This window comes from Protomyctophum parallelum (assembly GCF_964188405.1).
Source record: "Protomyctophum parallelum genome assembly, chromosome: 10".
Classification (NCBI taxonomy): Eukaryota; Metazoa; Chordata; class Actinopteri; order Myctophiformes; family Myctophidae; genus Protomyctophum; species Protomyctophum parallelum.
The window spans coordinates 26,449,894-26,462,023 of record NC_139704.1 but is presented as its reverse complement, the minus strand read 5'-3'; the positions used below and the strand labels follow the sequence as shown (position 1 = coordinate 26,462,023).

General features: G+C 42.5%; 1 protein-coding gene across 2 annotated transcripts in view; it reads left to right on the top strand.

Moving 5' to 3' along the window:
- Positions 1-3,049, top strand: part of LOC310866283 (lysophosphatidylserine lipase ABHD12-like) — a 34,253-nt gene extending 31,204 nt beyond the window's left edge. For both annotated transcript variants that reach the window (XM_083775857.1, XM_083775856.1), the window contains 2 exons: positions 1,399-1,526; positions 2,295-3,049. In XM_083775857.1, the coding sequence (XP_083631983.1) occupies positions 1,399-1,526; positions 2,295-2,328 (162 nt within the window). In that variant the 3' untranslated portion in view covers positions 2,329-3,049. The remainder of the gene's footprint in view (positions 1-1,398; positions 1,527-2,294) is intronic.
- The last annotated feature ends 9,081 nt before the right edge of the window (positions 3,050-12,130 follow it).

The following is a 12,130-nucleotide window of genomic DNA, read 5'->3' as shown; positions in this document are numbered from 1 at the left end:
CCCTAACCGCTCACCGTCTGCTGCCCATGGAGATAATAAGCTATTAAACGGTGAACGCGGAGGTTGGCTTTTTGGGCTTCAAAGCAAGTTGTAGTTTGTTCTTTATATAATCAGGATAAGAATTTGATGTTTTGTGTGATTTAGGAACGTGTCGTTGTCATTGCATCTGTCTGTATGTATGTATTTTGTCATTGTGTTATTCCGACGGCACGGGATCTGTCTTCCCCAAACGTCTCCATTTGGCCACCCCGAGACCCCGACAGATAAGCATTTCCGTTGTGATCGTGCTGTTCAGTGTGTCACGCAGCTACGCTGGGTGCGCGCAGGGCTGTAACCTGTCGTTGTCAGCGTGCATGTAGCCCATGTGTATGACACGGCGAAGGAGGTGGTTGAGGAGGTGGCGGACAGTGTGGTCTCGAAACAGTGTGTGTGTGTGTGTGTGTGTGTGTTTGTTTTCGTTAACATGCCTCCGTCCAACTGTCGGAGCTTTCAGGTGCCTGTGCCACGCAACCCGGCCGCGATGCTTCCCCAAAGAAGAAGTTATGTCGACTGACGCAAGAGTAGCTGTACTATAGTTTATGGGTCCAAGTTGTTTTCCTCGTGTGGGTCTGATGCATAGGTCTGATGCCTGCCTGGGGGCGGTGTGAAAAAGGGGAAGTGCGTTGGAGAATGCAAGGGGGATGTTGCGCTGGAAACTGTGTCCCAGTATTAATCTGTGTCCGTCCCAACACCATTTCACTGGTGACACGTGATTTGCGGGGAGATACTGCGCCCTGGGTGCGCTTGGATTATTTCATATAAATGGGTATAGTACTGTAAATATGACATGAATATGAATGCAAAGTAGTGGTTGATGTGTGGACAGGCTAGCTGTTGGATGCAACACACACACACACACACACACACACACAGTCAGCGGCGCCAAATTGTATAGGGCACTCTTTGTTGTGTTGCGGCGGTAGCTAGAGGAAGCATGCCAGTGGGGTAACGGTGAGAACGGTGGCCTGTGATGCAGGTGTCGCTAAGGGGCGGAGGTGTGTGAGGGTGCGAGGTTAATTCACTAATAAATTCATTATTAATCATTAATGTGTCAAATTGAAAAAAGGGCTTCGTTAAGACCTCCATATTATTATGGTCAATGCCTGTGTGAAAAGTGGGAGTGATTGGTGCAGGCAATGAGGAGATACGGCGGTGTTTCTGACATTCATTCATTCATTCAGACATTGACTGAATTATAGTATGATGGAGAAATGCTGTCATTTAACACACATCTCAACGGGTGAGAAGGACAGCTTGCCATGTCTCCTATCGTAGTAACTGTTGCTAACGCCAAGGACGGGTCGTCCTCTCTTGGTTCTCGGGGGTATTCCTGACCCCTGACCTCTGTTCTTCCTGCAGCTGTACAACGTGGCGTCCCAGTCTAAGAGCCTGAGCGGTCAGAAGGTCCAGTTTGTTCCCTTCTCCTCGTCTCTGGCCTACAAGCACAAGTTCATCTACAGGAGCCCAGAGCTGCCACAAATCCTCAGGTACGCATGCATGCACGCACACACACACACACACACACACACACACACACACACACACACACACACACACACACACACACACACACACACACACACAGTTTTTATAGTATGGTTTGTTGATTACTTTTAATGCTGTAATGGTCTTTTTTTAGGTATTAAAAAGGTATTCGAAGTCCTAAAATTGTCACTTCACCAGTGTTTATTTTGACAGCTAATTTGTATGCAGTTTTAGTCATAGTGGTTTGAATAAAATTCCATTTAGCTTTGGTCATATTTAGTCAACTAAATCTACAGTTGATTTAGTCGATTAAAATGTAGATCTTGGGCCTTAGTGGCGTCACAATGGCTGATTGCACACATTGCACACATAGCTATGTGCAAATAGACGAAAAATAGATGATCTATATACAAGCTTGCGTTGTGAGCCTGTAGATCGGCTATTTTCGGGCTGCGACACACGCACACAACCATGGAGACTCATTTCTACTGGATCTGCTAGGGATGGAGCTCGATAATTGATACCTGAAAAAAAACCTGATAAGCTTATTAAGCACCCGCATTCGAACACTCTCAGAGTTACAGTCCTGAGATGGTCATTCAGGGCTATCTATTCATGTGTTTCTGGTAATATGTTTTTGTCCACTCATTCTGTATGTCCGTGGCAAAAATAGAATGTTGACAAAAATGTCCACCACAAGCCACCATGACGACGAGTCCTATAGTTGGGTGATGATGTAACACTGTGATGTAACACTTGTTGTCTTCCAGTGACTTCCTGGGCAGGGATCACCCTCACCCATAGACTGACAGCCAGGGGAGCCAATCAGGAACCACTCTACACAAGCGTGTGCACGCACACATATGCACACACACACACCATGCATTGTTGCACACAGTGGGTCTCATTTGTGTATTTTGTAAATAATAACGTACGTTTCCTGGTGAAATGGAACAGACTGAACGCGTTTGATGGAGACATTGTGGATGGTTTGGTCACTGGGACTAAAGGTGCTGTAAAGTTATATTCATGGGTCAAAACCTTTTCGGTAGGTTTTTTTTATTCCGATTCCGATCATTTCATTTTGAGCATCTGCCGATACAGATTTTTCCCGATCCGATATTTATATATTTTTTCATAGAACACGTTTATGCCATATCACAATAGTACAATATCCCAAATCACAGACAATATCCAGTCTAATATCATGATATGGATATAATTTTGATACTAGTAGGGATGCCGATCCGATCATTTGAAAATGACAACCCTAAAAGGGACATCCCTACTTTTTGGTAACACTTGCTATGCATCCCACCATGCCTATGAAGCATTATAAACTTACTTATAATGTGTTTGAATCGGATTATAAAGATCTAATACTGTGGGTGTTTGTTCAGGAGTCTCCTTTTTTCCCCAGGTGGGGTGCCAATTTGTCAGCCTTCTGATTGGTCCCTGACTGACTAACCACTCCAGCAGGCTCTTTCTGCCTGGTTCCACCTTGTTTATGTTGAATTTGCTAAAACGTATTTTTTTTGGAAAAAAACAAACATGATATGCTCAGTCACTGTGCTGCGCCTGTTTATACTGACACCAAGTTTAAAATAAGAATTTAATGCACAGAATATCAATACGAAGCAACTGAAAAACATGTTATTTCAATGGTAGTGGATGGAGAGAAAGGATTTTTGTCCAACCACGAAACGCCAACCAATGGGTCCGAACTGCGAAAGAAGGGCACTGCCATGGGCGGACGCCAACCAATGGGTGCGAAGTGGGGCACAGCCATGGGCAGGACTTGACAACAGGTGAATGTCTTCCAATCTGGAGAAATAACCCATTTATCAGCTACAGTTTTGGAGTTCCACTTTTGTCTGCTATTTTTATTTTATTTTATTTTTTATGAAATAGCTGTAGAGAGACGGGGAGACTCCTGTTACTAAACAAACACTGTATATGGCAATGATTACTATCGCAATATATGAGCAGTAACAGTCCATAATTGCCTCTCTGAAAAGGCCTAGCTGTCCTTATTCATAATTTATACATTATGGATAATTAGTGTGGACTTAGACTGTTATTCGTCTCAACTGCTCATATAATAGTAATAGAATAATGTAATTTATAATGTAATATGGAGCTATTTAACACTTATTCTAACAAAAACTATTTTCCCTTACTTTTAACAAGTGCAATGAAAGTCGAAGTTCGAGGATGTCGTTAGCCCAATTCGGCCGTGTCCAACATGGCCGACCTGCAAGTTTATTTTCAATGCGCGACTCCGTCGCATGACGGAGCATAAATGTGGCTTTGCTGTACACTTTGAACAGCGAAGTAACAAGAATTATGTTCTTGATTAATGAAGCCCATTGTGTACACACGCACACATACTCACACACGCATGCACACATACACACGCACACAGCTTTCTGAGGTGCTGTTTTGTGTCTCAAAGATGAAGCAAAGGATCTGAACTTTTACAAAGCGGACCCCATTCCTTTACCTTAGCATTCATACCTACAGGACATGGGATGGTCGCCCGGACAACAGTCTGTGCACTGTGACTGGTTAACACGGTAACCAACCAGGGCGATGGGTCTGGAATATTATGCACTAAACTTCAACACAACGTTTTAAGTAAAAAGAAGGACCATAATTGAAAAGAAAACACCTTTTGGATTTATTGTGTTTTTTCAACCTTTTGATGGTTTCTGTATCTGGGGGCCCGGTTGACCTCTGATTAGAGGGAAGGCATTTTGATCTGAGTCGGTGGAGCAATGAACTCTGGGAAGTGGAGTTTGGACTGGAGTGGCACTGTACATTGGTTTGAGTGTGTGAAGGGAGACGATGTGACGAATTGTGTGTGTGTGTGTGTGTGTGTGTGTGTGTGTGTGTGTGTGTGTGTGTGTGTGTGTGTGTGTGTGTGTGTGTATGTGTGTGTGTGTGTGTGCGACTGCACGTGTGTGTGGTTTTAAATTAACGATTTGCAATGTAGGCATTTAGCAAACTGTTTCCAACAATTTGTATGGGTCGCGAGTAAATATCTCTTTTTTTTACGTTTCCAACATTTAAAAAACAAATCAATTTAACAGTTTCCGTGCCGGGAATGGATTACTCCAGGTTAATGTCGCTGCCGTATCGGACATACCCGCCTTTTGTTTTATGTGTTTAATCCGCCGTAATGTAATGAATCAAAAGAAAATCCGTCTTCGTCGCGGAGTATGAGACTGGATGCCTTCGCTGTGATGACAAAACCGGAAATCGTCACATGCTGTGGGCTGCTAGGGCTTCTGGGAAATTGAGGCCAATGGAAATGCATTGGGTGCAACGCCTCATTGAAACCAATCGTGTGTGCGTCTTCCGGGTGCACCAAGATGGTGGATGCTACACACAGATCATAACAAACCACGGGAGCTTTTTTTGATGGATTTTCGCGGATTAAAAGCCCAAATAATTCAGCGTATGCTCTAAAGGTAATACAACAATCTCGGCAGTGAAGGGGGGTTGATTAAAATGCGGGATAATCGTAAAAAACAGTCAAACTGTTAAAACAAGTATTTATGAATAAAATATGAAAAATATGCATTGATAAATAATGAGAAAGTAAATGAAGATCTACAAGCTGGCAACACGGCTCCTGTAATGGCCTCCATTGTAAACTAGAGATGCACGATATACTAATCGGTAGCGTATCGGAAACGGCCATACCAATACCATATCGGTATCGGATCGGTCTAAAAATATTGCAGATTATTTTCACCGATATTGATGACGCAGTAATAATGTGACCATCAATGGCTAAATGCTACATTTCATTTGTGTACTCCTAAATCATCTCATTGAGTAGTTATTCAGTAGTGAAAACAGACACTTGGAACAAGAGTATATTCATTGATTATATTCATTGATTGATCGAATACTGTATTAACAGGCTATAGGGCCTAGGCTTGTTTCCATTGTGGTCCTCTGTATAAAATCGGAATCGGTCAGAATTGGTATCGGCAGATATGAGTGACCATGCAAATAATCGGAGATCGGTCATAATTTCATAATCGTGCAACCCTATTGTAAACTGTTTGGATCGTGATCATAGCAGCACGGCAGTGACGGCACATCATCTAGAACAGTGGTTTTCAACCCTTTTCATGTCAAGGACCCCCAAATTGATACCGGTTATCCCACGGACCCCCATTTGAAAAGATATATGCCAGGGACAGTGGGACCCCCATAAGAGAACATTTCTACGGCTCTAGCACAGATTCTCTCAACCCCCAGTTTGACATGCATTATTAGTCTACGGACCCCCATTTAATGGCATTTCCATCTTTGGAACCACAATTTATAATTTAAAATCAATGCAAATTTCTCTCTGAGTTACAGACCCATAAGGGTCCATTTGGTTCCTAACTGTAACTGTAACTCCCTCAACTCTAGGGGTCCCCAAACCCCATTTTGGTAACCAAGAACAGTGGTTTTCAACCCTTTTCGTATCAAGGCCCATTATTGAGCCACAGACCACCATTTGATGACATTTTAGCCTCAATATTTTGATATCGTTGTAAATTATTTTGTCCACAATTCTATGCTGTATTGATGCTGGTACCGTAAGGAGAGATAACAGGCAAACGTTGATCAAAATAAGGATTCTTCTACATTATCTAATAGTGTAGACTTCTTGTAAATTAAGTAATGCAGATGTTTAGCAATAATTTAACTCTTGAGAGCGTAACATGAAACCAAATGAATAGGTCAGGGTCCATTTGGTTAACAACTCTCCGTCATTTAGCTGCATGGGGACCACCTGGAACCCCCTCAAGGACCACTGGTGGTCCCCGGACCACTGGTTAAAAACCACTGATCTAGAATGTCAGCGGAAATGAAGTGGAACTTTTAAAACAAACGTGTATTTATTTTCTGTCTTTTAGTTGTTTTAAAGCGATCGTGACATAATTGTAATTTTTATTTGTTAATATGTTTTCTGAGCTCAATTGCACCCAAAATACCTGAACTTTTATCATTCAGTAGATTTTCTGTGGTCTGGGGTTTTCTGGCTCAAACAAGTGCTCTGATTTCCCGGTGGACTGTGAGGTAAGAGTCCACAAATCCCATGACATACTGTAACAATTTGCCAGCAGATGTCACTGTTGAGGCCTGTTTGCCTGTTTTCATTGCAGGGCTCAAAAGGCTAGCACGACATTGGACGACTTTAATTTATGGTCGTATACCGCCAAGGATGACATTGGACGAGGCTTTTATTTTATATTTTTATTTTTTCAAAAAATTTGAACACACCACTTTTTAACCGGTCTTCATATAATTGCTCCTCACTAATGTTCATGGTAAAATGTCACAATTTTTAAGGGGCGCTAGCCCTTTCTATAAACAGCTTTTGTCCCCACACGTCTCAAGTTTTGCCATTGACGATGAACGGAGAAATGACGTCAGAATTCCGCTAAATATGACGTAAATTAAACAGCGAGCAAATCAGCTAACCAATCACAGGCAACAGGCATTCTGATTGGCCAGTATGAGATAATGCATGCATGTACGATGATAAGAGCGCCCCTCACTTCACACGGATGTGATTTTTTTCCTACTCAGTCTGTGTCTCATAGGAGGGCTGTGGGCAGTCAATTATCGCATTGCAACTTTTCAGGACTAGGAAAGACTGCAGTTTCTATTAGCTTCCAAAACCTTTCAAAAGGACGTACAGCTTAAAAATAAAATCCAATCTACAAGCTCACGACACGTCGTGATGCGCCGCGATGTGCGCTCGTTTAGCCAGGGATGTCACAATTACGACGCTTGATTGTCAAACAAACAATTGCGATTAACGATATAATTGTGTTTTTGGCATTCAGTTTGGATTTTTTTTCTTCATAATCAAAAATTACACAGGGCAGATATGACATTTAACTTAAGTATAGAAAGAACTGACTGTAATATTGAATAATGTTATACAAAAGAAAAAGGAAAAACAGCAGTGACCCGTTTTAAGCTTTTATTTTTATTTTTATTTTCTTTAAATGTATGAAAGTTTTTTCAACTTGGAAATGATAATGACGATCATGGTCTACTTGTTTTTCTATTGTTTTTTTTTGTTTTTTGTTTGTATTTGACGCTCTGGAAGTCGTGACCTTCTGCTCTTAAAGGGACACTTCACTCTTTTTGCAAATATTAATGACGTTTAGAAGATTTAGAACACTTTCTCATGTGTGTAATATGTGGTTTTAGATATTTTAGATGTTAGCAGTGCCCAGTGTCTCTGATGTCATGGACACTGGGCTCACTTACTTCCTGGACTACATGTTGTCTCAGTAAGACAGCCCTCCCCCTGTCCACAAGGAGGAGCAGTGCACCAAAGCATTATGGTAATTGCAGTCTAGGAAGTAAGTGAGCCCAGTGTCCATGACATCAGAGACACTGGGGCTCACTGCTAAAATCTAAAATATCTAAAACCACAAATTACACACCCAAGTGTTATAAATCTTCTAAACGTCATTCACATTTTCTTGCAAAAAGGGTGAAGTGTCCCTGTTACGCAAAGACACTTTTGTTTTGCATGCTCTAAAGGTCACACAGACGGGTCACAATGAGTGGATTTGAGCAGTGGAAAAGGTATCCCAGTGTAAATGTAACCAAATGGACCTGCAAATGTAACCAAATGGACCTGCAAATGTACAAATAAACACAGAGGCGGTAACAGTTGTACCGTATGTACAGAGCGTGTGGAAAGTGACAACAAATCAACTCACAAGCCTGGATTGCTTTTCGTCGCACGTGGCGCAGATTATACGATGTATCCTACAATATCACAGCGGCTTGCTATATTATCTGATTCTGTGTGTTGTGTTTGCGGGGAGAAAATCATCTTTATTATAGGCTATTTATTAATGTGTTCGGCTTATAGTTGAATGTCCCTTAACCCTGTAACACCCGGATATATTTCAACCTTACTGCTACTTTTTACTACTAGGACTAATACAAATACCTCAAGATTTTACTTAAGTACAGTACTTGAGTAAATGTACTTAGCAGCTATCTTTCATAACGTTGCCTGACCTCAGCAGCCATGGGACGTCATACTTGAGAGAGAAACATTTCTGAACATTCTATTCATGGGTTACAATCTAAGTAGGAGTTTACATGTAGATGAAATAATGAATAACACCCTGCAGATTGTCATCGCACTGTTCCTGATTGTTTAATATGTTGTGTACATGCCAGCTACCCTTGCTACAATAGTCAAAACAGAGCTTATCTGAGTGAATAACCCAATTAACACCTAGCCTTGGCAAGTAAGATTTTTGGTTCCATTTGTCTAGAGATAGTGATTTTACAGTGTACACACCAAGGTTATAATAGTTTTGGTTTTTTCATTATAGTTTAGTTTTAGTTAGTTTTGACATCTTTTTTTCGAATTCAGTTAGTTTTAGTTAGTTTTTAGAGCGGGTTTGCTAGTTTTAGTTTAGTTTTTATTTTGTGAAAATGCTTAGTTTTAGTTTAGTTTTAGTTTAGTTTTAGTTTTTGCTGCCTTACGGTGCTGAAAAGTGCCGTAAAAACGGCTCGGGAAATAAGGAAAAGTACAGAATTAATTTAAAAGGTTTATATTCTAGATGTCCGTAAGGCATATAAATATTGTTAAAAAAACGATAACGAATGCCATTTTGTCTATCATTTCAGTTCGTTTTAGTTAGTTTTGTGAACACACAATACAGTTTTAGTTTAGTTATCGTTTTTTAATTTATTTTAGTTTCAGTTTAGTTTCAGTTAACTAAAATGTTTTTTTAATTCTAGTTTTCGTTTTTTCGTTAGTTATAGTTAACTATAATAACCTTGGTACACACGTTGCAGGGGCCGGGTCCCCAGCAAAATGAGGAACAGTTTAAACACTTAAGCCTCTTACAATTTACAATTGCAATTTACAATTTAGCCATTTAGCAAACGCTAAAGCGAATTACAGTAAAAGCGAGAACAACACATGGAAATGCATAGTCATCATGAATCATACGTAATCTAAGAACCCAACAGTGGAATATCTATATAATGAAACGTATACACTGTGCGTATGCGTATACACATGCATACGCCTGTAGGTCATCGAGGCTAGGGCAAGTTCTATGGGTAAAGATGGAGACTGAAGAGGTGGATTTTCAGACTACGGTGGAAGATTGGGAGTGAGTCTGCAGTTCTGATTGCTTGGAGCCAGAAGGGAGAAGAGTTTGGGACGGTTGTAGCGAAGGTACTTCCAGCCTCCCTGCGTTGGCAGGGAGGCTTGGATCACACGGGCGGTTTGTAGGGTCCGATCAGACTTGCAAGATATGGGGGTGCCATACCTTTGGTTGCTCTGAATGAGAGTTCTGTAGTCTGTGCGGGAGGCGACCGGGAGCCAATGGAGGGAGCGGAGAAGGGGGGAGACATGTGAGAATTTTGACTGGTTGAAGACCAGGCAAGCTGCTGCATTTTGGATCAATTGGAGAGGCTTAAGTGTGCATGCCGGTAGGCCATAAGAACTAGAGCTGAGTGAAAAATCACTTTTGGTCACCAATTTATCCTCCTTTAGAGTAGACCCAGACCAGATGATCTAAGCCATGTGAAGGTACATAGTATTCAACCATTGTACATAAATAGGTGGGAGCAAGACCATTAAGAGCTTTAAAAGTTCATAATAAAATATTAAAATCGATCCTGAAAGAGACTGGCAACCAGTGGAGTTCAGCCAACACCGGTGTAATGTGGTCAAATCTCCTGGTACCAGTAATAAGCTTAGCCGCCGCATTCTGGACCAAAAGAATGTCCCACTTCACAAGTTATTATACAGTATGTTTAAATCAGTGGTTTTCAACCGGTGGTCTGGCAGGGGTTCCCAAACTTTTTTGGACCAGGTACCCCTTTTGGGGTAGATATTTTTCCATGTACCCCCTCATCCTCGCAACATAGATAACAATATATTTACAACCACAAGCAGTGTTTCCTGCAGGAAAAAGCTTTGGCATGGTGCTGGGCGCAGGCCGCAGGGGGGCCTTCTTGCGTGATTAATTAATTAATTTGATTAAATAATGAATTAATAAGATTCATAAATTAAGATTCATTTGTATTATTGCTCTTGTATTGCTATTGGAGACACTGGGGGGACACTGGGGGACAATGGGCAGGCACTGGGGAGACACTGGGGAGGCACTCAGGGGGACACTGGGGAGGCACTCGGGGACACTGGGGAGGCACTCAGGGAGACACTGAGGGGACACTGGGAAGGCATTGAGGGGACACTGGGAAGGCACTGAGGGGACACTGGGGAGGCACTGAGGGGACACTGGGGAGCATGGGGAGGCACTCGGGGGGACACTGGGGAGGCACTCAGGGGGACACTGAGGGGACACTGGGGAGGCACTGAGGGGACACTGGGGAGGCACTGGGGGGACACTGGGGAGTCACTGGGAAGGCACTGAGGGGACACTGGGGAGGCACTCAGGGGGACACTGGGGAGGCACTCGGGAGGCACTCAGGGGGACACTGGGGGGACACTGGGGAGGCACTCAGGGGGACACTGGGGAAGCACTTAGGGGACACTGGGAAGGCACTGGGGAGAAACTGCAGCCACTGGGGAGACATTGGGGAGGCACTCAGGGGGACACTGAGGAGGCACTGGGCAGACACTGCAGGGCAGACACTGGGGTGGCACTTGGGGAGGCACTGGGGAGGTACTGGACATTTCATATCACACACACACCATGATTCACTAGCCTCCTCAAAAAGGTACCCCCTGGCTATGCGTCGCGTACCCCTAGGGGTCCACGGACCCCACTTTGGGAACCGCTGATTTAGAGAATGTAGAGGAATTATTATTTTGATCGTTTGCCTTTTATCTCTCCTAATGGTATGCCATTACCAATATCAATACAGAATGGAATTGTGGACAAAATGTTATCCGACAACGACAACAAAATATTCGTATGTTTTGGGTATGTGATGCTAAATGTCATCAAATGGTGGTTCCGTGGCTCAAATGCTGAATAAATAATGGACCTTGATATGAAAAGGGTTGAAAACCAGTGATCTAAAAGGTCAGACAGCACTCCTTGCAACATCATGTTTGCAAACATGTTGTAAGGAGTTGCAAGGAAGCAGGAAGGAAGGAAGAGCAAATCTGCTGAGATAACCTTGCCCGGTTAACCTCTCCCCCTTGAAAACATTTCTGACATTTTGGTCTAGCAAGGGGGGAGGGGTTTACCAGACTATCCTTCTCCCCCACCCCCCTGCCAGTGCCTACCACACATACACACAAAGAGCAGAACTTTAAAAAGTTCATGAGTTCACTGTGAATTGGAAGAGCCATTATTGATCACAGGAGAAGATGAGTCTCACCTTGCCCTTTGTGCTCTTCTGTGAGTATATCACCATTATTAGTAGGTCTATCAAACTAGTGTTTGAATAATTTCAATGAAGGTATACATGCTTTTACTGTACTGAATATATGTATTCACTGATGATGCAACTATAGAGTAGGCCTACTACAGAGGCTGTATCTAGTTAGGGTTGCCACCCGTCCCTTAAAATACAGAATCGTCCCTTATTTGAGAATTAAATGATGCGTCCCTTATTGAAC